The 24586-nt window shown below is 39.3% G+C and overlaps 1 protein-coding gene and 8 non-coding genes across 9 annotated transcripts; all 9 read right to left on the reverse strand.

Moving 5' to 3' along the window:
• Window positions 1–14794: 14794 nt before the first annotated feature.
• Window positions 14795–20140, reverse strand: LOC149658839 (uncharacterized). Its single transcript, XM_089844015.1, has one exon. It carries the CDS (start codon window positions 20138–20140, stop codon window positions 14795–14797), a length of 5346 nt encoding a protein of 1781 aa, XP_089700141.1.
• A 1876-nt stretch (window positions 20141–22016) lies between these two features.
• Window positions 22017–22097, reverse strand: TRNAL-UAG (transfer RNA leucine (anticodon UAG)). The gene has a single exon. It is a non-coding gene; the product is annotated as a tRNA-Leu (tRNA).
• Window positions 22098–22167: 70 nt separating this feature from the next.
• On the reverse strand, window positions 22168–22249 carry TRNAL-UAG (transfer RNA leucine (anticodon UAG)). The gene has a single exon. It is a non-coding gene; the product is annotated as a tRNA-Leu (tRNA).
• Window positions 22250–22776: 527 nt separating this feature from the next.
• TRNAL-UAG (transfer RNA leucine (anticodon UAG)) lies at window positions 22777–22858 on the reverse strand. The gene has a single exon. It is a non-coding gene; the product is annotated as a tRNA-Leu (tRNA).
• A 69-nt stretch (window positions 22859–22927) lies between these two features.
• On the reverse strand, window positions 22928–23009 carry TRNAQ-UUG (transfer RNA glutamine (anticodon UUG)). The gene has a single exon. It is a non-coding gene; the product is annotated as a tRNA-Gln (tRNA).
• A 221-nt stretch (window positions 23010–23230) lies between these two features.
• TRNAL-UAG (transfer RNA leucine (anticodon UAG)) lies at window positions 23231–23312 on the reverse strand. Its single transcript has one exon. It is a non-coding gene; the product is annotated as a tRNA-Leu (tRNA).
• A 222-nt stretch (window positions 23313–23534) lies between these two features.
• TRNAL-UAG (transfer RNA leucine (anticodon UAG)) lies at window positions 23535–23616 on the reverse strand. Its single transcript has one exon. It is a non-coding gene; the product is annotated as a tRNA-Leu (tRNA).
• Window positions 23617–23850: 234 nt separating this feature from the next.
• On the reverse strand, window positions 23851–23932 carry TRNAL-UAG (transfer RNA leucine (anticodon UAG)). The gene has a single exon. It is a non-coding gene; the product is annotated as a tRNA-Leu (tRNA).
• Window positions 23933–24442: 510 nt separating this feature from the next.
• Window positions 24443–24524, reverse strand: TRNAL-UAG (transfer RNA leucine (anticodon UAG)). The gene has a single exon. It is a non-coding gene; the product is annotated as a tRNA-Leu (tRNA).
• Between the last annotated feature and the right edge of the window lie 62 nt (window positions 24525–24586).

Here is a 24586-nt window from a genome sequence, read left to right on the forward strand (position 1 = left end):
TTCCTTTGGGCGAGTGTGACGCGGTTTCTTGGATCAAGACTGTTTAAGACTCAAAAGTGAAAGTAAAAGTAAAAAATATGCGGCTTTACCTCCACACCCGTCTGTCCCACGCGCATTTCTTTTGATGTTTTTTTCGTGGATGTGGAGTTACAGACATACAGTAAGTCAGTGCTAGTCATTATTTCGTAGTCTCCGAAAATCAGATATCGTGTTTCTGTTGTTATGGTTCAAAACTATGGTGGGACGAGGAAAAATGTTTAGCCCTTGTGGGGATTGTATGAAAACTTCAAGAAGTTTGTGCAATAAAGACGAAAAGAGGAAATCAGATGAAGATGGGATTTTGAAAAATAAGCTTCCTATAAAGAAAGGAAAAGATGCCCCAGAATCAAATACAGTTCTTCAATGTCCAGAACTGGAGCCTGAAAAGGTTTAAAATAAGCTTTATGACACCAAGAAAATAAGGGTTTTGGAGCAGTGGCTGGAGGGAAGATCTTGGCTAACATATTCGGAGAATTCTGGAATGAAATGAATGTATGTACTCTTTTTTCCAAGATTTGTGAAGAGAAGAGAAATCCATTTGTTGCGGGTTGTAAAAATTTAAGAATTATGACTGTTAAAATCGCAAGGAAACCATCACCCATAAAACTTACACTGACAAGCTAAATATGACCACGAATCCTCAAAATCAGAAAATCAGAGTATCCCTCCTAAAAATGGACCATATAACTAGATCAAGGGTGGAGATAAAATTTCGAACTGTTCACTACGTGAAAAGTCAGGCAATTCATACAATCACTTTTCTGGTCTCTACGCATTGCAAGAAGCTAACGGGGTGGATCTTGGAAACCGTTACTTAACACATCACAATGTTGTTCCAGAATTTTGAAAGTTCATTGCCCAAAGTTTAAAGGAAGATGTAATTCGGAAATTAAACGAAACCGAAGTGTTTGGATTAATATTGGATGGCTCGACCGGTTGTTCGATGGAATATCATGAAATTGTTTATGTTACTTTCACGAGTGAAGAAGGCGATTCCACAGTGTGTCACCTTGGCGTGAAAGTAGTTGTGCTATGGACATTTTCAACTCTTTGACGAAGTTTTTCGATGAATCAAGGAACCGTTAAAGAAATGTTAGAAAAGGCAGACAAATATCGAAAAACATAGAATGCCGAATAGATTGAAGTTTACTGAACTTTATTAAATATAGTACAGAGGGCACTTATGTCGCGTACTTTATAATATAACTTTCAACTGTAAGATATTACATTGTATGTAATATCGAGTGTTAATTATTTTAATTATATTTAGAAGCATTTTAATGGTGTTTTAACTATTTTAAGGATATTTATGAGTATTTTTAACTAGCCTTAAGATTGAGCAGAAGTCAACTTATATAAACACGGGTCTTGACGACCGTGGAGAGGCGAGAGAAGTGAATTTGAAAACGGGTGAAGAGTTTCGCTTTTGCTTCACCATTTGAATCGCGTTTTTGTCAGGCAAATCGCGATTTACTGTTGAAGCGAAGCTCCTAAAAAAGCAACTGGAAAAGCTAGATTGAAAACGGGCCTTAAAGGTTTACCTTTTGTTTTTTTAACCTTTTCTTTTCGATCAGTTACATCTTTAGCACGGTTGTTTAATAAGTGTCTTAGGAACTTTTCTAAGATGACTTTGGGTAATTTAGGATTAAGACATTCATTACATTTCAATGAATTTGAAAAATACGGATATATAATATCCATGTAAGTTTGATAAGTTTTTGACGAGGAACTAGATTCCGGGAGAGTTAAACAAAATCTAAAACTAGACCCAACAAACAAACAAACAAAAAATGACTAGGGTATTGTAAGCCACCCCGATTTTGCGCTTCGATAAGGGCGTAAAGATTTGAATTGCGCTCACAATCGTTCAAAACTAATTTTCCTAAACATTCATGGCAGGTTGCATTTCCTGTGCAATCTTTACCAAATACCCACCAACTCGAGCGAAGTGCAGTTATCGATTTTGAAATTTATCTTTAGGAATACTCATTCAATTAATAAATAAAACTATGTCATTTACAGTATTTATAGTACCATTTGTGGCCAAGCGTTCTATACGGTTTAGAATTATTTTCAAAAAACCTGGCTGGGCGTTGGTGTTTTAAATAATTGATAAATTTCTGATTAATGTTCCAAAACTTTGTTGGCGACTAGGGGCTGTCAAAGAACACAGATACCGCTCATGATTTAGACATACGTAAATTATTTCAGCACTTCTAACTGAACTTAAAACTTGAATCCACAATCACCATCTTTTCCCACGCTTACGTTTAACTTTCCCGAAGCTTTTATACTCCCAATTTTTAGCTAGAATTCAATGGCTATGTTACAGGAAGGTACATCTGTTTGATAGTTATATCATTCGTTAGAGCACAACCCTCTCAATCTTGGTGTCATGGATTCGTTTTCAGGTTGACCCCTACAAGAAGAACTCCAGATTCCCGAAAGAGATAATCCATTTACCAGGATTCTATTAATGGTGGGAGTGCACAAACCCTGTTAGATAAGTCTTTAGATATCCAGAATCTAAATATCGAGGTCGTAGGTTCTAGACTCACGTTGAGCGCTAGGCTTCGTTTTTAAGTTTATCCCTAAAAATAGGACTCCAGATTCTCGAAAGAGATAATCCAGTTACAAGAATTTTATTGATGGTGGAATTATACGAGTCCGGCTAGTTCAGTCGGTAGAGCATGAGGCTCTTAATCTTCGGATCGTGGGCTCCAGCCCTACGATGAGCGGTTGGCATCGTTTTGAAATTTACCCTTACCAAAAAAAAAGAACTCCAGATTCCCGAATTTACAAAGAATTCAACTGATGGCGGAAATGTAAAAGCCAGGCAAGCTCAGTCGGTAGAGCACGAGATTAGTAATCTCGAGGTCGTGGATGTGAGACTCACGTTGGCCGCTAGAAATCGTTTTTAGAAACATACGTTCAAAAAAACTCCAGATTCTCGAAAAATTCTGTCAGTCAGTAAAGCACGAGACTCTTAATCTCAGGGTCATAGTTTCGAGCCCCACGCTGGGCACTAGGCATCGTTTTTAAGTTGACCCCTACAATAATCACTCCAGAATTTCGGAAAAGATAGTTCATTTACAAGAATTCTAATAATGGTGGAAATATATGAGCCCGGAAAGGTCAGTCGGTAGAGCATTAGAGTGTAAATTTCGGGGTTGTGGGTTCGATTTCCACGATGGGTGCTAGGCATCATTTTTAAGTTTACCCGTACAAAAAGAACTCCTGATTCTCGAAAGAGATAATCCATTTTCAAGAAAACTATTTGGGGTAGTGGGTTCCAGCCCCGCTTGGGGCGCTAGGCATCGTATTTAGCCACATCGAAGCCTGTCTTTGCGAGTCTTCTTGTTTGTCCGGACAGGTTGTGGCATAATGCCCTAAGAGTCCGCACTTATAGCATTCTACGTGACTTAAATCGTTTTGCTCTGACTTAAGCTGTGAAGGAGTCTTTGGTCTTTTGGTATTTCTTGCATTTGATGTCGCAACCTTTGATTTCGTGCCTCCCCGGCGGTTTAGTTAAAACCGCGGCTGTGGGAGAATTTCTTCTTCCACTGGATTCACGCGGGGTAGACTTTGCAGGATACAATGAGCTAGAGGGGGTCGCTCGTAAAATTTTTTCCGTTACGCGGCTCTTTTCTATAAAACTGCGCATTGTCCTTATGTTGTCGTTAAAGACATGGATTCGTATCTCGGGGAGGATATTTTTCTTGCAAATACCAACAAGTTCAGAGTCAGTGTACGGAACGCGTAGGTTTTGATTCATCGTGGTAATACTGGCGATATACGCGTCAAAAGAGACACTAGCAGGTTGTTTAAATTGCGCTATTTCTAGGCGGAGGGATTCCTCCACTCGTACCGAACAGAAATAGTCTCTAAACGCGCCTTTCACGGTACGCCACGTAATTGTTTAATTAGGCCTATTCAAGTCTCTAAACCAGATTAATGCACGGCCCCTCAATATTTGGGGAAGAAGCGCGATAATGTCAGATCCTGACATGCTGTGATAATCCGCGAATTCATTCAAAGTCCGAAGGAATTCCGGCGCGCTTTCACCTTCAACACCACTAAATATTAAGTGAGGGGGTGGTTTTGGCCTATTTTTGGCGGCTGGTGTAGTTCCTATGTTCGCTAACGTAGTCGCAAGTGTTTGAATTATTTGAGTCAAAACATTTGGCGCTGCACCTTGCGGTGGCGGCGGCGGAGGTTGGATTCCTCCTGCCGCTTGTCCTTGGCCATGCGTAGGACTAGTACCAAGTCTTGGAGGAACACTCCTCGGGGGAGTATAAGATCCCGATAACTGCGCGTTGAGCGCCGCGAACAAAGCTTGCGGATCAGCGGGATTCATGACGTGACAGTTAATTAGTTCAAGCACAAGATACAAGTAATGTTCACAAGTATGTGTTAAGTAGTACAAATGGTAAAGTCAGTCTTAACGGGTCCGGGCAAGCTCTCCACTTTATGTAACCGTAAAATTTAGTTGTAGGAAAGGGGGCCAAACTTCACGGCTCGCAAAGAATTTAAATTAAAACCAACCAATTAAGAAGTTCCCAGGTTCCCGTTTAAAGGACTTATTGTCCATGACTAACTATAATTACCAGATGGTCCATGGCGAAGTAATCGATAGGCACAGGTTGAATGCAAAAGAACTTTTATTAAACGTTCACGAAAAATAATAATCGGTTTTTTCCGCGAACACGGACTAGACTGCTCTCAAGGTCCATCCACACTACAGATATTTCGCACGCCTCGCACGCGTTGCCCGATCGCTAGCTTGGCAAAACAATAAGACGCCTTTTGCAAAATATTGCTGTGAAATATGACTCCTTTCCAAAATATTTCTGTAAAATATGGCGCTTTTTCCAAAATATTGCTGTAAAATATGACGCCTTTTCCAAAATAGTGCTGTAAAAAATGACGCCTTTTCCAAATGTTACCATTCATTTCCAAATAATTCGCGTAATTTTCCATAATTTGGCCTTTACGTTCATTTGCTTCCCAAATTATTTGAAGACTCTTGCAAAAACTTGATGATTACTTCATTTACAACCCAAATAGAATGCAACCTTTTCTGAAATATTTCTCGACTAAAATCAGCCTGTTCAAAAATTTTGATGATTACTTCTTTTACAACTCAAATAAAACGAGACCTTGTCCTAATTTGTTTCTCAGTTACAATCCACCTTTTCAAATACTATTAGCATAAATCTCATAATTTTTGTAGATTTACCTTTTCTTAGTAAGATCTAGAATAAGCTACAACACTATTTGTAAGATATAGCTCGGCTGCAGACGACGGAGTTAGGTTTTTCTGGAATTCTAGGGGAATATGGTAAATACATGCAATTTTAAAATTTTGCAAAATTTTTAGACCAACTTGCGGCGGGTTTACAATTTTTGTACCATTTTTTCCGAACTCCTCGTGGCCGAATTAGTCAGAAACCGCTGTTAGTTGAGTTAGTTAGATGAAGTGCAATCCTACCGCGTTTTCTCTCCTCTTTGTTTTCAATGCCGCTCTCCTATTCCAAGATTTAAAAATATCGTGGGGAATTTAAACCCCGAAAAATGTGTATAGTAGGTTTTGCCCAGGGAAATTACAATTATAGCTTAAGTAAATTTTTTGAACTAAGGATTACGGGTAATCATTTTTATAGGGTAGGGAATCAAGGTTCTATGGCTAAGATTTTCTGTAGAGGTAATCATTTAAGCACTTCTATACGCTACGGGTAATCGTTTTACCATTGATAAAGACTAAGCTAAAATAATTATAACATAAGTAAATTAATTGAATTATCGATTAAGAATAACCATTTCAGCGCAGTTAAGGTATTCTATAAGACTTCATACTGCTCTTAATGTATAAGGAGGGTTTTTTGTTTGGATGTAGTTTTTTTGTATTGTATTAATTGTTTCGAAACAATTCCACAGAACTACAATTCGGGCCCTCAATATGTGGTTAAAATTTCAAAAAGATCCACCCATTAGTTTATTGTATAAAAAATAAAGTTGCTAAGGGTGGTTTTCATTTGCATAAAATTAGTCAGTGTTTTTGGTGAAAAAGTTAAATTTTCCCATAGAAATAGCATGGAGATTTTCTCAAATTTAGCCATTTTGTGGCGACCCTTTTGAAATGAAATATTAGTTTGTTACGTTTGGGAACGGTTTTAAATCAAAATTTAAACCTTTTTCTAGGATCGTTTTTAAGGTTTTTGAGAAAAATTAAGTTTAAGTGCTAATTTTCATGTTTTTTAATTATTCTTTGACTTACGTTGTGCAGGCTACATCATTTATGACGTAGGTTTGGAAACTTTGTATAGAGGGAGAAACTAAATCTTTTGGGCAATGGCCGCCGCGTTTTGTCACCTTAAAGATTATTTTTGAGCTTTGAGAACGTTGATGAGCTTTAAAAGATCTGATTTTGATTTTAATATTTTTTGTAAGTAATACTTTATTTTGATTCAATACTAAAAAATTTTTGGGTACGATTTAGTCACTAATTAAATTTCATTTATTGATTGCTAAACCTCGGTCTTAGCAATAGTACTTTTCGGCTGTAGGTAGTACGGTAGGTAGAAGATATTTGCAGCTATAGTAATTTTTACTTCTCCGTGTGACGTAGTCCAGGAGAGGTTCTGTAACGGCCGTGTCTGTCTGTGTGTGTGTCTGTCTAACTGTCTGTGTGTGTGTCTGTCTGTCTGTCTGTCTGTCTGTCCGTTGTTACACCCACGAGACCGCGTTCGCAGTTTGCGTATCGGAGCAAACGTGTTCCCAATTTCTGGACCGCATTGACAGTTCACAGAAATTTGGAAAATTGTATTTCTCTCTGTTGGCTACTCTATACTTGAGTTCTCACACGGATATACGCGGCGATCAGATAGGGTTACGAAAAACGTCTAGCCTCCCTAAGTTGGGATCACCACCAAAGGTTTTCGCAATTGCGCTTTTTCCTTACTATTATAATGGAAACGAATCGTATATATACCCCAAAATTTTAGGAAAGCGGGCAAGAAGATTAAAATTGAAGATTAATATAATTAAAAATAATTATATTTATTTAAATATTAAAGATAAACCTCTCGTGCAAAGAGAGAGATTAAATCATTGCCTCCTATATCTACCAAGGCCCGTGCATGCGATATATTTATTTCATTGCCTCCTAAATCTATCAAGACCCGTGCATTGCGATGTATTTTTCAAAACAACAACAAAATGGGAAGCTCATCTCAGAAACATATAGCGATTTCCACTGACTGCATTAGAGCACTCTAAGTGCACTCTCGGCGCGTTTTCGTCCGCCACTGGGAACACGAGTGCAACACTTGCCCAGAATCGCGTTTTCCACTGACCCCAAAAACTGCCCGAGAATTGCTCTTTCGTGCTCCGAAAAATTAGACGGAGCGTCGGTGCTCGAGTATGACGTAATAAAATTAAAATGGCGGACCACGCGGAATCTCATAGAAGACAGGCACTCGCTTATGCTTATGCATTTCTGGATTCATCTTCTCAAAGTTCTGAAGATGAAGAATATGAGGTTTTTTACTTTAAAGATATTGCGCCTCGTCCTAAAACCAATAATTAAATCAGAGACGTTGTCAATCATTACTCAAAATAGATTTTTTGTAAATTAATTGAAATGTTAATTCTATTGGTTGGTTTCAGCCCATTTGCGTCAAGATATACACACTTTATTACAATTTCGTCTCCGGCGCCAATTTTGATTATTCAGAGCGCGCTCGGACCTCTCGATCGTGTTCCACTGACGAAACTATACTCTCTAAAACTCGCTGAGGGCAGTTACGTCATCCTAACCCTGAGAGCACTCTTTGGAGCAGTCAGTGGAAATCGCTAATAATAATTTCTTTTCTTTGCATATGAAATGAAAATATGGATAATATTGCGCTCCTTCTTTAATGGTATGAATCCTTGCCTGTCTATTAATATTTTACGTAGGAGTAATACGTTTTTAGCGAAGTCTAGAGAGGATAAAAATAAGCGAGATTGTTTCGAAAAAAAATACTGCTTCCACTAATGGGTTTATACTCCTTGTTACTGTTGTATAGAGTAATCACGATAAAAGCTTAAAAAATTACTAGAGGACAGACCTTTTTATCCTCTTGTTTTATTCTTAATAAGAATACAAAACATTTATTTTGTATCAAAAATATTTTTTGGTGCTAAGATTGCTTTAGAAAAATCCAAACGGTTAGGCATTGGTAAAAAAGACATGTGTAAGCTATTTGCAGAGATGATAATTGTTTTACATGTTTTAAATAAGACTGAAGCTTCCACTATTGTGTTTATGCGCCTTGTTTGTTTCACTGAAAACCATCTAGGTGTAGATAACAGACAGACCAAAAATTTCAAAAATATATATTTTAAATCTAATCAGATACGCCCACCTAGTTAAAAATAGACCTTTTAAATTTGCGGGAGCCATTCTTGAGAATTTTTCTTTGCTTGTCGGTTGTCAATTTATCTACCAGTAAATATTTGTGTTGGAAGTCGGATATTAAGTTAAATTAAGTGGTTGTAAAGAGCCAGCAGGTTTTTGCCGCTTCTTTTTGTGAGTATTTGATTTTTGTATGTAAAATGGAGGAAGATAATGTTGAGAGCAAGGATGAAATGCGGAAGCGCAAAGCGCGGGAAAGGATGAGGGCAAAAAGATCAGACCTTGAGTTTAAGAAGAGAGAAAATGAAAGGAGAAGAGTTTTAGCAGCTCAGAAAAAAGCTAAGGTTGAATGTACAGGTTCTAGTACGTCTAGTCCTAGTACCTGTTTTGCCATTAGTTCTATTGCGTCGTCAGTAGGCCACGATGGTAGTAAGATTGAAGGTACGGTTTCTAGTGTTTCTAGTCCTAATTTGTTTGTTGGTTCTATTGCGCCGCCAGTTGGCCACAGTAGAATGAAGGATAATGTATTAGACGGAAGTACAAGTGAAGTTGCTAAAAACCTAGCGTTAATTACTGCCGACGAAGCGATGAATTTAGTTAGTAATATTTCAGATAGTTCTGTAATGGTAGCCAACGATGAACAAGTACCTTCTACGTCTCATGGTAATGTTTATCCGTTAGAGAGAATGAGAATTTTGAGACAGAATGAAGAGTATAGAATGAAGGAGGCGCGATCAATGGCGAAAAAGCGGGAGAATGAGGCTTATCGTGAAAGGGAAAATCAGGTTGGCATACCTACCAAGAGAGTTAAAAGGTTTGATGAGTGGTATAGAGCAAGCGAACGAGTAAAGGACCAGTTGAGTAAGGCTAGTAAACGCCAAGATGCAGAGTACGTTGAAGCTGAACGTGTTAGAAATCAGTTGAGTAAGGCTAGTAAACGCCAAGATGCTGAGTACGTTGAAGCTGAACGTGTTAGAAATCAGTTGGGTAAGGCTAGTAAACGCCAAGATGCAGAGTACATTGAAGCTGAACGTGTTAGAAATCAGTTGAGTAAGGCTGCCAGTCGTGCAAATGTGGAGTTTAGGAACCCTGAATAGATTTTCTGTGGCAGAAAGAAGAAAAGATCCTGTGTTTATAGAGCAGACGTATTTTGAAAGCATAAAAGAAGGTCCAACGTGGCCATGTGAAGGGTGTTCAAATCTTTTTTTTAAAGCATCGGGTAGCTTAGTTGAGTCTAAAGTGTTTTTGGCAGTTCCTGGGATTCACGGTCGTGAATTGGGTGACAAAGTATTTTTATGTAGTGCTTCTAATAATGCTGTCAAGAAGAACGAAATCCCCAAGTTTTCCAGAGAAAATGGATTTGAATTTCCTGAAGTTCCGTCAGAACTAGTTAATTTGTCTCATTTGGAGGAAAGGATGATTTAACCACGAATACCTTTTATGCAAATAAGAAGGTTGGGTTGTGATAAACAAAGAGGGATTAAGGGAAACGTGGTCAACGTTCCTATAAATGTCGAGTCTACAGTGTCAGTGTTACCACGGTTACCTAGTGAAACAGATACTATTCAAATTGAGTTTATGAGGAGAATGCAATATAACACACCATATTTGTATGAAACTGTTAGGCCTAAAAAATTCACGAAGCTCTTAAGGTTTTGGTGAAAACACCGTTGTATATTAAGCATGGAATATCTGTAAGAGTCGATATATTGGATCCAATTCCAGAAGAACTTGAACTTATTGTTGACTAAAATGATCGTCAGTTAAATCAAGATGATATATTAAGGGAAAACCCAGTAGGGTCAGTGAATTTAGAGAACGAAAATGATAGCGATGATATGTGGAATGAAGTCAATGAAGCTAACGAATTTAATTTATTACCAGTTGGGAATCAAGACACGTTGTTAGTGTCATTGTCCGATTTCCTTCCGACTAACACCATGCATGTTAAGTTTGCTCCTGGTGAATATCAAACGCCAATGTCTTTGCTCTATGACGAGGACGCTGAGGAATTGTCATTCCCCATTATTTATGTCGGTCAGAAGAGAAACCTTAAGGTTAAAGGTAGGTTTGGGGATATTGCCAAGTGGGAGCTTCGTAATGTTGATCGACTTTGTGCCAAGAATGTCTCAAAATTGTTTTACGCTTTCGTTAAGTTGGAAACAATGAAAGTTAGTGAATCTATACAAGTGTGTATGAGAAAAACCAAGAGAAAAGATGTCTTTAATTACACTGCTGGGTTTTTATCTTCTGCTGGTGCACTTGATTCAATTGTTAAGCAGGATGACGGTTTTAGAATATTAGAGAAATTGCAGTCCTCGCCTTCATATTGGCAGCATAGGCAGAAAGAGTTGATGGCTATGATTAGGCAGCTTGGTACGGCTACATTTTTCATAACGTTTTCCGCTGCAGAAGGCAAATGGCCGAAGCTTTTGAACATACTGAGAGTGACCTCAGGTCTAGAACGCTTAGAGGGTAATGAAATTAGGAATTTAAGTTTTTCGGAAAAGGCCAAGTTGATTCAGAATGATCCTGTTACTTGTGCTAGATATTTTGACCACCGTTTAAGGGCTCTGCTTAAAGCTTTGCAAAAACTAGGTCCCCTTGGTGTTATTGAAGATTATTACTTTAGAGTTGAAATACAGCAAAGAGGGTCTCCCCATCAACATGGGTTGATATGGATTAAAGATGCGCCTAAGCTCAAAGATGATTTGTCGAATGTTAGAGAGGTAGAGGACTTTATTGATAAAGTTATTTCTTGCGCTGGTAAATTGAACGATGATAATGGTGATTTGTTAACGTCTTTGCAAATGCACAAGCACACGACAACTTTAAGGAAAAAGGTAAATAACAGTTCAGTTTGTAGTTTTGGAATTCCATTTCCTCCCATGCCTAGAACTATTGTTTATGATCCGAGTTTAAGAGAACCCGGTACTCTTGACGAAGAACTGAAATGTAAGAGGAATTCCAAAAAATTGAATGAACTTTTGCAATCGAAAGAAAAGGAATTTTGGGTAGATAGTTTCGAGGAGTTGTTGGCAAAGTTTCGAATGAGTGAAGAGGAATATATTAAATTAGTTACGTATGACATAAAAAAGAAAGTTGTTTTATTGAAAAGACACCCTAAAGATACTAGGGTTAATCCGTACAACCCGTGCACTTTGCGCCTTTGGCAAGCGAATATGGATATTCAGTTTGTACTTGATCGTTACGCTCTGGTTATGTATATTGTGTCTTATATAGGAAAATCTCAGCGTGGCATGTCAATGCTTTTACGTGAAGCTGCTAAACGAGCACAGTCAGATAAATGTACGGTAAAGCAAAAGTTTAAAGGGATAGCAAATCAGTTTTTGAATGCGCACAAGGTAAGCGCGCAAGAAGCGGCATATAGTGTTTTACAAATTCCAGTCTCTAGATGTAGTCGAGCCTGTATTTACGTTAATACAAATTTGCCCGAAAATCGAGTCCATATTCTCAAAAGCAAAACCGAGCTTGAACAGTTGTCAGAAGATAGTATGGACGTTTTCGCTTCTGGAATGTTGGACCATTATGTTCAAAGGGCAGATGATTTAGAGGCAGTAACGTTAGCTCAATTTGTGACGTGGTACGAGTTTTCCAAAAGTCGTAGAGTTGCAAAAACCCAAAATCATATTGATGACAATGAAAACCTTGAAGTTGAATGTGCTAAATGGTTGAAACTGAAAAATGATTCAGGTTCTTCTAAAATTATGCGGTATCGGAGATTCAATTTAGTGAAAGAACCCGAACAGTATTATCGTGAGCAAATAATGTTGTTCTCGCCTCGGCGTGATGACGTAGGGACATTTTGACAAAGGATCTGAAATCAGAGTATGAACTTAAACTTGAGATAATAATGGAATGTAGAAAAGAATTTCATAACGAAATTGACGAAGCGGCCATTGAACAGGCTGTCCGAGATTTCGAAAGTGAAGCTATTGACGCTGATCTTACCTATATTCAGCCTGAATTAGAACATCGAAATGAAATAGATAGATCTTTAATTGTTGAAGATTCTGAATTTCTAATAAATACGGTTCAGGAGTCTATAGGAAATATTACCCGTGATATTCTTGATGGTAATGTGGAAAGAACTATTGCTCCGTCAGTGACGTTAGTCAATGATTCTGAGTACAATGTACTTGTTAGAATACTGAATGTGAAACAGAAAGAAATATTTTACGAAGTTCTGCATCATTTAAAATGCAAGGAAACGCCTTTACGGCTATTTGTTACAGGAGGCGCTGGTGTTGGAAAAAGCGTTTTGATAAGTGCCATATTTGAAGCTGTTACTAGTTTTTACAATAAGCAGCCAGGGTCTAATTCCTCGGAAGTTAAAGTTTTGCGATGCGCACCTACCGGCAAGGCTGCCTTTAATATAGGTGGCGCTACTTTGCATAGTACCTTTTGTCTACCGGTTAGTCAATTTGCCGGGAATATTTCCAGGCTAGAAAGTGAAACTCTTCACAATTGTAGATTGATGTATGGTCAAGTGAAATTGGTAATTATTGACGAAATATCAATGGTTGGAGCCAAGGTTTTTAACCGAGTTAACGCGAGATTGCAAGAGATAATGGGTTGTCCAGATTATTTCGGTGGTGTATCTGTACTGTTAGTTGGAGATTTTAACCAACTTAGACCAGTGCGCGATCATTTCGCTTTTCAAAGTCAAAGTGATAGTGACAATCCATATGCGTCTTTAATTGGTAACCCAATATGGGAGGAATTCCTATTTAGTGAACTTGAAGAAATTATGAGGCAAAAAGATGATAAGAGGTTTGCGGAAGCTTTGAATAGAATGTCTGTGGGAACTATGAATCAGGATGATATTGACTTATTCGTAAGTTTAGAAGTAAACAGAGAGCTTGTACCGCCAAAAGAAGCGATACATCTTTTCCCTACTAACGTTGAAGTCAACCAATTTAACCAAGAGACTCTATTAAAATTGAGTACGGAAAAGTGCATTTCAATTTCAGTAGATGTTGTAAATGGTGATCTTAGTAGCGAAGTTAAAAGTAACATTCTTTCCCACGTTCAGACGTTAGCAACGTCTGATACGTATGGTCTTCCTAAAGAACTAACACTCGCCTGCGGTGCGAGATATATGATGACTAACAATGTCGATACGTCTGATGGACTAACGAATGGTGCGACAGGTTGGTTAAGGAAGATAGAGTACGGTAAAAATAGGCTCGGGGAACAAATTCCGTTCAGGGTTTGGATTGAGTTTGCTGATGCTTATGTTGGGAAGTGTTTGGGACAAAAGTGTCTTGGATTGTACGAGCAGAATAACTGTAACAGGACTTAGACTCCTGTCGAGAATGTTCTTAAGGCATTTAGTAGAAAATGGAGGCAAAATAATGTTTCAGTCTCTAGGAGACAGTTTCCTTTGGTAATTTTTGAGGCTATTACGATACACAAGAGTCAAGGCGATACATACTCGTCTGTAGTAGTGCATTGTAATCCCAGAAAGAAATTAGAGAGAACTCATTTATACGTTGCTTGTAGTAGGGCTAGAAACGCCTCCTTTTGTATATTGAGGGTAAATTTCAAGTTCCTAATGCTCCTAAAAACAATCAAGTAGAATTGGAACTTCAAAGATTGCGAGATACGAAGAGTATTGTATTACCGTTCTTGAACGAACAAGTTTACATTTATGTTCATAATGTGCAGTCCTTAAACGCACATTTGGAAGATATTTTAGCAGACAGTACCGTAATAAGAAATGCCCACTTATTATGCTTTGTTGAAACGTGGAAGAAGGAAACCGATGAGTTTCGTGTGCCATCCTTTAAGGAAGTGGGCGGTAATTATCTGCCAAGAACGGCACGTAGAATTGATTTTGGTTCTTCCATTTATTTAAAAGATACACCAGAAAATGTAGTTAACGATTTGGAAAATAGGGTTTTGCGAACCGATAGACCTTTCAGAAATTCGCATGTGGGACGCTGTTGGTTAGATGTTTCCATTGAAAAAGAACCGATGAGTGTGTAATAATTTGAGAAAATAACGATACTGAATTTTAAGTTAAAATCAAGTTTATTTACGGACCGAAGTCAATCGTTATAAATAAGTTCAAGTTAAAATCAAGACAAAATCAAGACAAAATCAAGACAAAATCAAGACAAAATCAAGACAAAATCAAGACTAGCTTATCAAAAACTTCGAATCTTAAATTACAGTTCGGTTACAATCTCTTATCTTATCGCATATATTTTAACATTGGTTTTTTAAGCTATACTAAAACACTTTAGGCCTAAAATCTATTTTTTCCGATTACTAGTTTTTTAATCTATTTTCTACAATCTCCCCGCCGATGGCGAATTAGTGAGTCCATCTTTAATTGATCTCCAGAGGACATATCAGGTCAATTGGTCTTTTGAGAATGACTTGTGATGGGAGCCGAATGGAGCACGAACGTAGTTTCCCATCTCGACCTTCGAATACTTCTTCGATGCGAACCATCTTCCACATATGTCGAGGAAGGTTGTCATCCTTTAGTAAGGCCAATTCTCCTGGTTTGACGTTGAGTGAAGAAGTCTTTTGGGATACTTGATGGGCGGATCTCAATTCCAATATATACTCCTTCCGCCACCGCTTCCAGAAATGATCAAGTAGCCGTTGTTGAAGTTTCCATCGCCGCCTTAATTCATCCTTCAATTCCTTGCTATTCAACTTGGGATCAGGAGGCAAGGAGGTTACACGGTGACCAGTGAGAAAGTGACTTGGCGTTAGTGGTTCTTCGTCGTACTCTTCGCCAACATAAGTTATTGGACGAGAATTTAGAACTGCTTCTACTTCCGTTAAAACTGTCGTCAATTCCTCGAATGATAAGAACGATCGGCCGAGTATCTTCTTTAGACAGGATTTCGTGGATCTGACTAAACGCTCGTAGAACCCGCCCCACCATGCGGCGCGTTCTACAATGTACTTCCAGACAACTCCTTGTTGTCCGAAGAACTCCTTCACTTCATCATTATTAATTCGTTTCCACAGCAACTGCAATTCTCGATCTGCTCGTTTGAATGTCAATGCATTGTCGCTGTAGACTACTTTGATCATTCCTCTTCGGGAGATAAACCTTCGAAAAGCCAGGAGGAACGACTTAGTCGACAGGTCCGACACCATCTCAAGATGCAACGCTCGCGTGACTCCACAAGTGAATAACGCTATATAAGATTTTTGTCTTTCATTTGCGCCTTTGGTAAATATAGGTCCTGCAAAGTCAAGACCTGTGACTTCAAACGGTTCCGCTTGTCGAACTCGGTCAGCTGGTAATGGTGCGGTCTCTTCTTTAGTCGGTTTAACCCTGAGCTTCTTACATATGAGACATCTACCGATTCTCTTCTTAACTTGCTGTCTGGCCTTTAAGATCCAAAACCTTTTCCGAATTTTGGCCATGGTGGAAGATGTTCCCAGATGTAATACTTTTTCGTGGGCGTAATCGATTTGCAACAACGAAAATTTATGTCCGTCGGGTAATATGATGGGATGTTTTTCATCATAAGAAAATGTAGAACATTGTAGGCGTCCCCCAATTCTGATTATTCCATCGTCATCGAGAATTGGGTTATACTTCAAAATAGTTGAGTTTTCTGCTAATCTCTGTTTGAGTTTTAGGCTATTTAGTTCTTCGGGAAAGCTCTGCTGTTGGGTTAATCTGATCCAATATAGTTCTGAGGTTTTCAATTCTTCGGCGGTTAGGACTCCGAAAGTTCTTGTTTCAGGAGTTTTCTTCAGATTAGAGACGTATCTCATGACCCAAGCAGTGACTCTTAGAACCCTTGAAATGGCACTGAAGTTTTCAAGTGTAAACATGGGTTCGAATTTTCTAACGTTGCAAAGATTTTGAGCAGTCGTTGTTTGCTTGGCTCTTAATTCTTCGCGTACGTCATCTTCTTCAATTACTGGTGTGTTTTTTGGCCAGTAAATTTCAGGCAGGCTGAGCCATGAAGGTCCTCTCCACCAATTGCGGTTCCTTGTCAGTTCATTGGCTGCTTGTCCTCTGCTGAGATAGTCTGCTGGATTTTCAAGGCCTGGACAATGATTCCATGATTGTGGCTCGCTCAGTTGTTGAATCTCGACGACTCGATTATTTACGAATGGCTTCCAACGACTGGCTTGGCCTTTAATCCAATGAATTGTGATATCCGAGTCACTCCAGTAGTATATTTTTGGGTTCTTGTCCTTAAAGTTATTTCGTATACGATGAGTGAATCTAGCACCAACAAGGGCGCCCATTAATTCGAGTCTCGGAATTGTAAGTTGTTTGATAGGGGCCACACGGCTTCGGGATCCAATGAGGCTAACAGTGATCAATCCATCCTTTGACATACTTCGCACATATAAACACGCTCCGTAAGCCCTTTGACTTGCGTCAGTGAAGCAGTGAAGTTGAACCGAAACTTCCAAAAATGAAGCGCTAGATGGTAAGTAACTCCTAGGGATTGTAAGTTCATTTAAGGTCGGCAAATCGCTGCACCATGATTTCCAACGACGAGTTAACTCGGATGGCAATTCTTCGTCCCAAGAGCACCCTTTCTCCCAAATGGCTTGGAACAAGATCTTGACAGTTATCGTGAAGGGCATTACGAGGCCAAGTGGGTCGAAGATTCTGGCGGAGGCGCTAAGTATGCACCTCTTTGTATCTTTAAGTGATGATATATACTCCAAAAGGCCTTCGACCTTAAAGAAGAAAACGTCCTTTTTCTTATCCCATGAGAGACCCAAAACCTTCAAAGCGCAAGGTGAAGCAAAGGAAATATCTTCTGTTGTCGGTTCAATCCATCCTTCCTTCCTCCATCGATCTTCAAGGTCTCTCGAGTTGCTTTGCCATTTTCTAAGCGACATATTGGCGTCCTTTAGGATTGCCTTGGCTTGTTTAGATTCTTCGAATGCGTCGTTATCGCTATGAGCTCCGGATATGAGGTCGTCCACGTATAAATCTTCGTTCAGCTTCTTGCAAGTAGTTTCATATTGACCTTCATATTTCTTCACATGATATCTTACGGTGGCAGACAGTAGGAATGGACTAGATGTCAGGCCAAAAAGTACTCTTGTAAAACAGTAGGTTTTGATTTCCATATCCTTCTCTGGCATTAATGGGTTCCTTGACCATAAGAATCTGACTGAGTTTCGGTCTTCCTGTTTTAGTGAAATTTGCAAAAAGGCTTGTGCAACGTCCGACATATATGCAACCTTGTACTTCCGAAACCTCACAAGCACGTCTAACAGGTCAGGGTTCAAGTTTGGACCGGATAAGAGGCATTCGTTTAAGGAAGGATTTCCAACATCGTGAGCTGAGCCATCAAAAACTATTCGGACTTTAGTGGTCGTCCTTTCACTTTTAATCACCGGTTGGTGAGGAAGGTAGAATAGTCTTGGTGTTCTTGAATCGTTTCCTGAGATTGTGACTTCTTTGATGATACCTTTATCTTCATATTCTTGGATGATTGACTGGTAATTGCTATATAGCAAAGGATCCCGACAAAATCTTCTCGTTAAACTCAAGAATCTCCTTTTTGCTCCAGAATAATTGCTGGTAAGTTCAAGGTGTTCATCTCTCCAAGGTAGTGAAACTTGATATCGTTGGTTTACGAATTGAATTCCTTGTTCGAACTTCCGTAAAGCTTCTTGATGTTCCATGGATGATTGATTTCCACTTTCCACTATGCCCAAGGACTCGATTTCCCAATGCGACCGAAGAATTTTATTGAGTTCTTCTTCTTGACTTACGACATTAGTGATTAATGTAGTAGATAATCCCGACGAAACTTGCATACTCAGTATAGATACAGGACCGTGTATCAACCAACCAAATTCGCTCTCAATAGATACCAAGTTCTCGTTCAGCCGTTCAATGTTTCCGTTTAGAAGGCTCCAATAATACTCTGTACCAATGAGGATGTGAATTTCATCACTGCAATCTTCGCCATTTGGTATTTGATCCGCGAACCGTAGTCTCCTTTGTCCAATTTCCTTTCCTATGACATTTCCAGGTACTTCGATTTTTGCCGTAGTGATTTCTTCAGACTCTACTGCTTCCAGCTTTATAACTTTTTCATTATAAAGACTCTTGATCGTGACTTCCACCCTTCGACAATGCATGGGTTTGGGGCTTTCGTTTCCAAACACATGGACTTGAAGAAGTTCTTCTCCAACAACGGGAAAGTTGAGATCATGGGAGGTACTGCGTTTGATGAACGTACGTTGGCTGCCTCCGTCTAGAAGTACTCGTATTAATTTCTCCCTTGTTCCGTTCTGAAGTCTTACTACGGCCGTTTGGAGTAAGATAGTATTCGCTCTTCGGGTACAGGATGATGCTGAGAGTTGTACCGTCATGTCTTTTGTTGTGTCTTCATTATTACCGTCCCTTTGGCCACAGACAGATATGTGATGTCTTTTTTGGCAGTGCGAACAAGCGAGTTTAACCCTGCAATCCCTTGCCAGATGTCTACCAGAAACGCAGACATAGCAACGGCCTTTCTTGAGTAAAATGGTTTTCCGTTTTTCGACCGTCTGATATTTCTCGCAGTTCTCCGAGCGGTGTGTGGCTTCTTCGCAGAACATGCAGGTTTCGGGTGTTTTTGAGAGAGTGTGTAAAGCAGCTGCAGAATGTTCTGATGGTGGTTTGAATCTCGGTGGGTAATCAAACTTATTACCAGTCTTGAATGGCTTGTGATCTGGAGGTCTATTATTTCTTCGAGTTTCTTCTGGTTCGTGGAGTCTTCGTACAGATCTTGTGTAAGACAAGGACCTTTCCCTACTCTCCACTTCGTGACGTATGAATGCCAACAATTGATTGACGTCCTCAGCCTCTTCTGATGATGGTTTTTGCCTGCAGTATTCCAAAGCGATATCCGGTGGAACTAACTTCAGGATAATAGAGCTAATTACTCCCGCGTACTTTCCAGTGGCTTCACCCAAATTTATGAGACTTCTGACTTCGATCTCGCAATGGTCGTACAACCTTCGAAGCGCAGCTAAGTCCGATGATCTTCTTACCGAGGACATGTCTAGAAGTCTGTTAGTGTGTGTGTTTCGGATAACATCCTTCATTCCAAATCGCTCCTTGAGGTTCTTGATTGCCAAAAAATAATTTTCTTCGCTCAAGGTTAATCCTGTTATAGAGTTAAGAGCCGTTCCTCCAAGATAAGATTTCAGGTACACGAACTTGTCAATGCTTCCCAGTGATTCGTCTTTATGGATTGCAACTTCGAACTGCGGCCAGAACTGCATCCACTGGCTTACTTCTCCATAAAACTTTCCAAGTTCCAGCTTAGGGAGTCTTGTCCTCGCGACGGGTCGTCTTACATCTTCATTACCCAAAACTGTGTCACTACTTGCCGTGCTACTTAGTCTTCGTCTACTGCGAGCTTCCGGTTGAAGGTTCCATTTAATCTTCGCCTTAGTCTTGATAACGTCTGTTTCATATACTTCAGATGCCAGTATGTCCGATTCTAGTTCTTCGTCATCGAGTTCGTTTTCGATAATGGCATTCAAATCCTTTAGTACCTTGTCTTTAGCGGCAATTTGTTCCAAAAGGCCGTCTAAGATCTCCGTCGAGGTTTCCTGTTCGTCGTCAATGATTTTCTCTATCTTGTTAATTAACTTCGACAACTGTTGCCTATGGACTGTCCGTTTCTTCTTATTTCGCTCGAATTGTCTCGCCGTTGATTCCGCCATTTAAATTCAGTACGTCCGAAAGGTTCTCGAAATTTCTTAATCCTTATTCTAGTCCGTTACTTTATAACTAGCCTTCTAAGTTCCCGGGTTTCGGCACCATGTAATAATTTGAGAAAATAACGATACTGAATTTTAAGTTAAAATCAAGTTTATTTACGGACCGAAGTCAATCGTTATAAATAAGTTCAAGTTAAAATCAAGACAAAATCAAGACAAAATCAAGACAAAATCAAGACAAAATCAAGACAAAATCAAGACAAAATCAAGACTAGCTTATCAAAAACTTCGAATCTTAAATTACAGTTCGGTTACAATCTCTTATCTTATCGCATATATTTTAACATTGGTTTTTTAAGCTATACTAAAACACTTTAGGCCTAAAATCTATTTTTTCCGATTACTAGTTTTTTAATCTATTTTCTACAGAGTGTTTGGTTGTTATACAAATCGCCCGGAGCGAGTTTAAGATTAGTGATTGAGGATTTTAATCCGTTATTCGATATTAGATATGATGCCTCTGTTCCAACAGTTTTTGTGGGAGATTTCAACATAAAGGCGAAAAGAACCGCTGACATATGAGATAGAGTTCCCACAAATCATTTTCAAAAAGAGGGGAAAGTAATGTTGTGTATCTAGTAGGCCAATAATAGAGCTAGATAAGATGCGATAAAGTAGATAAAAACAAGACTTATACATATATAAGCGTCGGCGGGAATAACGGGGGATCACTTGGGATCTTGACAGTAGAAGCAATTAGTAATAATTGTAGTAGTAGTAGTAATTGTAAAATATAACTAGCCATAAATGTAAATAAAAGTAGTTTTACCCAATGTAAATGTGTCTCACTTAAATACACAACAGATAAGATAAGAGAGTAGAAAATAGACTGGCCTACTGTTTAAATAATTAATAAAAAGTATACATTATAACATCTTCCTTTTCCATAAAATAGTCTTACAATACATAATTATCTGTTCTCTTTATTATTCTCAATATTTTTTTCTTTTATTGAAATCGTTTTGGTAAAGGTCTTGTCCATAACGTACTGGAGGGATACTAATACGGCCACGGCTGGTTCTAGGCTCGAAACGTCTCATTTTTAATTTGGATGTTTTAAATAAATTATTATTTAACTCTAATTACACGTGGTTTATCTCCGTAAATTTCTTTAATTTTCTAAATTACTTCACACCCGTGTATAATAATAGTTATGTTTGACATTTTTTACTTACTTGTCTCATATCAGAAAGTGCAGGATACTCATTTAGTACTCCAGACAAACTACTCTTTCCAATTACTTCCCTTCTGTCACTCATTGTTTTATCCATTTTGGAGTCGATTAAGACCCAGTCAATCTCGGATTTTTTCATTTCTAAGGCCATCTGCGATTTATGTGCGGCAATGCTTTCTTCGTCTTCGAATGTTGGAAAATCTGCTTCCGTAGGAGATGTTTCCAACGGAAAATTTTCAAGTTTGAACACTATATAATTAATTTATAAAACAACTAACCCATTAAATCGCAAGTCGATTGTTTTATACGAAAGAGACATTTGTTTTCTTCATTGGGTAAAATTCTTATAGCTTTTCATAACGATCATCGACGTGAAAATATGATTTTGGTTAAAGTAGTTTTTGAGTGAATTTTCGACCAGCTTGTTTTTTTATTCTCAGAAGGGGCCTTAAGAAAAACCTTCATATTATTAATCTTAGAAAACAAAATAGGCTGATAGAGGTGGGATTCGAATCCACGCCCCCGAAGAGACTGGTGCCTAAAACCAGCGCCTTAGAACACTCGGCCACTCTAGCTAGAATCAAACGTCACCTCAGACTAATAAGCAAATGGTTCATATTATTAATCGAAGTAAACAAAACAAGCTGATAGAGGTGGGATTCGATCCCACGCCCCGAACAGACTGGTGCCTAAAACTAGCGCCTTAGACCACTCGGCCACTCTACCTGGAAACAAAGGTCACCTTAGACTAATAAGAAAGAGCTTCATATTATTAATCCTAGAAAACAAAATAGGGTGATAGAGGTGGGATTCGAACCCATGCCCCCGAAGAGTCTGGTGCCTAAAACCAGCGCCTTAGACCACTCGGCCACTCTACCTGGAAACAAGGGTCACCTCAGACTAATAAAAAAGAGCTTCATATTATTAATCCTAGAAAACAAAATCGGCTGATAGAGGTGGGATTCGAATCCACGGCCCCGAAGAGACTGGTGCCTAAAACCAGCGCCTTAGAACACTCGGCCACTCTAGCTAGAAACAAACGTCACCTCAGACTAATAAGCAAAAGCTTCATATTATTAATCTTAGAAAACAAAATGGGCTGATAGAGGTGGGATTCGAATCCACGCGCCCGAAGAGACTGGTGCCTAAAACAAGCGCCTTAGACCACTCGGCCACTCTACCTAGAAACAAACGTCACCTCAGACTAATAAGCAAAAGATTCATATTATTAATGTTAGAAAACAAAATGGACTGATGGAGGTGGGATTCGACCCAACGCCCTCCGAAGAGAAAGATGCCTTAAAACAGCGTCTTAGACCACTCGGCCACTCTACCTGGATACAATAGACACCATAGACTAATAAGAAAAAGCTTCATATCATTAATCCTAGAAAACAAAATAGGCTGATAGACGTGGGATTTGAACCCACGCCCCCGAAGAGACTGGTGCCTAAAACCAGCGCCTCAGACCACTCAGCCACTCTACCGGAAAGCACTAGCAAACTCAGTCTATTAAGCAAAAGCTTCAAATTATTAATCTTAGAAAACAAAATGGCTGATAGAGGTGGGATTCGAACCCACGCTCCCGAAGAGACTGGTGCCAAAAACCAGCGCCTTTGCCCGCTCGGCCACTCTACCTTGAACAAACTTCTCCTCATACTAATAAGCAAATGGGTCATATTATTAATCGAAGTAAACAAAACAAGCAGATAGAGGTGGGATTCGATCCCACGAACCGAACAGACTGGTGCCAAATATCAGCTCCTTAAACCATTCGGCAACTCTAACTGGGAATCAAAAGTCTTCTCAGACTTATAAGCAAAAGCTTCATATTATTAATCCTAGAAAACAAAATAAACTGATAAAGGTGGGATTCGAACCCACGCCCCCGAAGAGACTGGTGCCTAAAACCAGCGCCTCAGACCACTCGGCCACTCTACCTAAAAGCAACAGCAAACTAAGTCTATTAAGCAAAGGCTTCATATTTTTAATCTTAGAAAACAAAATTGGCTGATAGAGGTGGGATTCGAATCCACGTCCCCGAAGAGACTGGTGCCTAAAACCCGCGCCTTAGACCACTCGGCCACTCTACCTGGAAACAAAAGTCACCTCATACTAATAAGCAAAAGATTCATATTATTAATCGAAGAAAACAAAACAAGCTGATAGAGGTGGGATTCGAACCCACGCCCCCGAAGAGACTGGTGCCTAAAACCAGCGCCTTAGACCACTCGGCCACTCTACCTGGATACAATAGACACCACAGACTAATAAGAAAAAGCTTCATATCATTAATCCTAGAAAACAAAATAGAAAAGAAAATAGGCTGACAAGGGTGGGATTCAATCCTACGCCCCCGAAGAGACTGGTGCCTAAAACCAGCCTCTTAGACGACTCGGCCACTCTACCTGGAAAGACAAGTCACCTCAGACTAATAAGCAAATGGTTCATATTATTAATCGAAGAAAACAAAACAAGCTGATAGAGGTGGGATTCGAACCCACGCCCCCGAAGAGACTGGTGCCTAAAACCAGCGCCTTAGACCACTCGGCCACTCTACCTGAAAACAAACGTCACCTCAGACTAATAAGCAAATGGTTCATATTATTAATCGAAGAAAACAAAACAAGCTGATAGGGGTTGGATTCGATCCCACGCCCCGAACAGACTGGTGCCAAAAGTCACAGCCTTAAACCACTCGGCCACTCTAACTGGGAATCAGAAGTCATCTCAGACTTATAAGCAAAAGCTTCATATTATTAATCCTAGAAAACATAATACGCTGATAGAGGTGGGATTCGAATCCACGCCCCCGAAGAGACTGGTGCCTAAAACCAGCGCCGTAGACCAAGAAACAAACGTCACCTCAGACTAATAAGCAAAAGATTCATTTTATTAATGTTAGAAAACAAAATGGACTGATAGAGGTGGGATTCGACCCCACGCCCTCCGAAGACAAAGGTGCCTTAAAACAGCGTCTTAGACCACTCGGCCACTCTACCTGAAAGCAATAGCAAAGTAAGTCTATTAAGCAAAGGCTTCATATTATTAATCCTAGAAAAAAAATAGGCTGATAGAGGTGGGATTTGAACCCACGCCCCCGAAGAGACTGGTGCCTAAAACCAGCGCCTTAGACCACTCGGCCACTCTACCTGAGAGCAATAGCAAACTCAGTCTATTAAGCAAAAGCTTCATATTATTAATCTTAGAAAAGA

Source organism: Phalangium opilio, unplaced genomic scaffold, assembly GCF_054372755.1.
Source record: "Phalangium opilio isolate 3A_F unplaced genomic scaffold, DU_Popi_V2 ptg000073l_1, whole genome shotgun sequence".
NCBI classification, from domain to species: Eukaryota; Metazoa; Arthropoda; class Arachnida; order Opiliones; family Phalangiidae; genus Phalangium; species Phalangium opilio.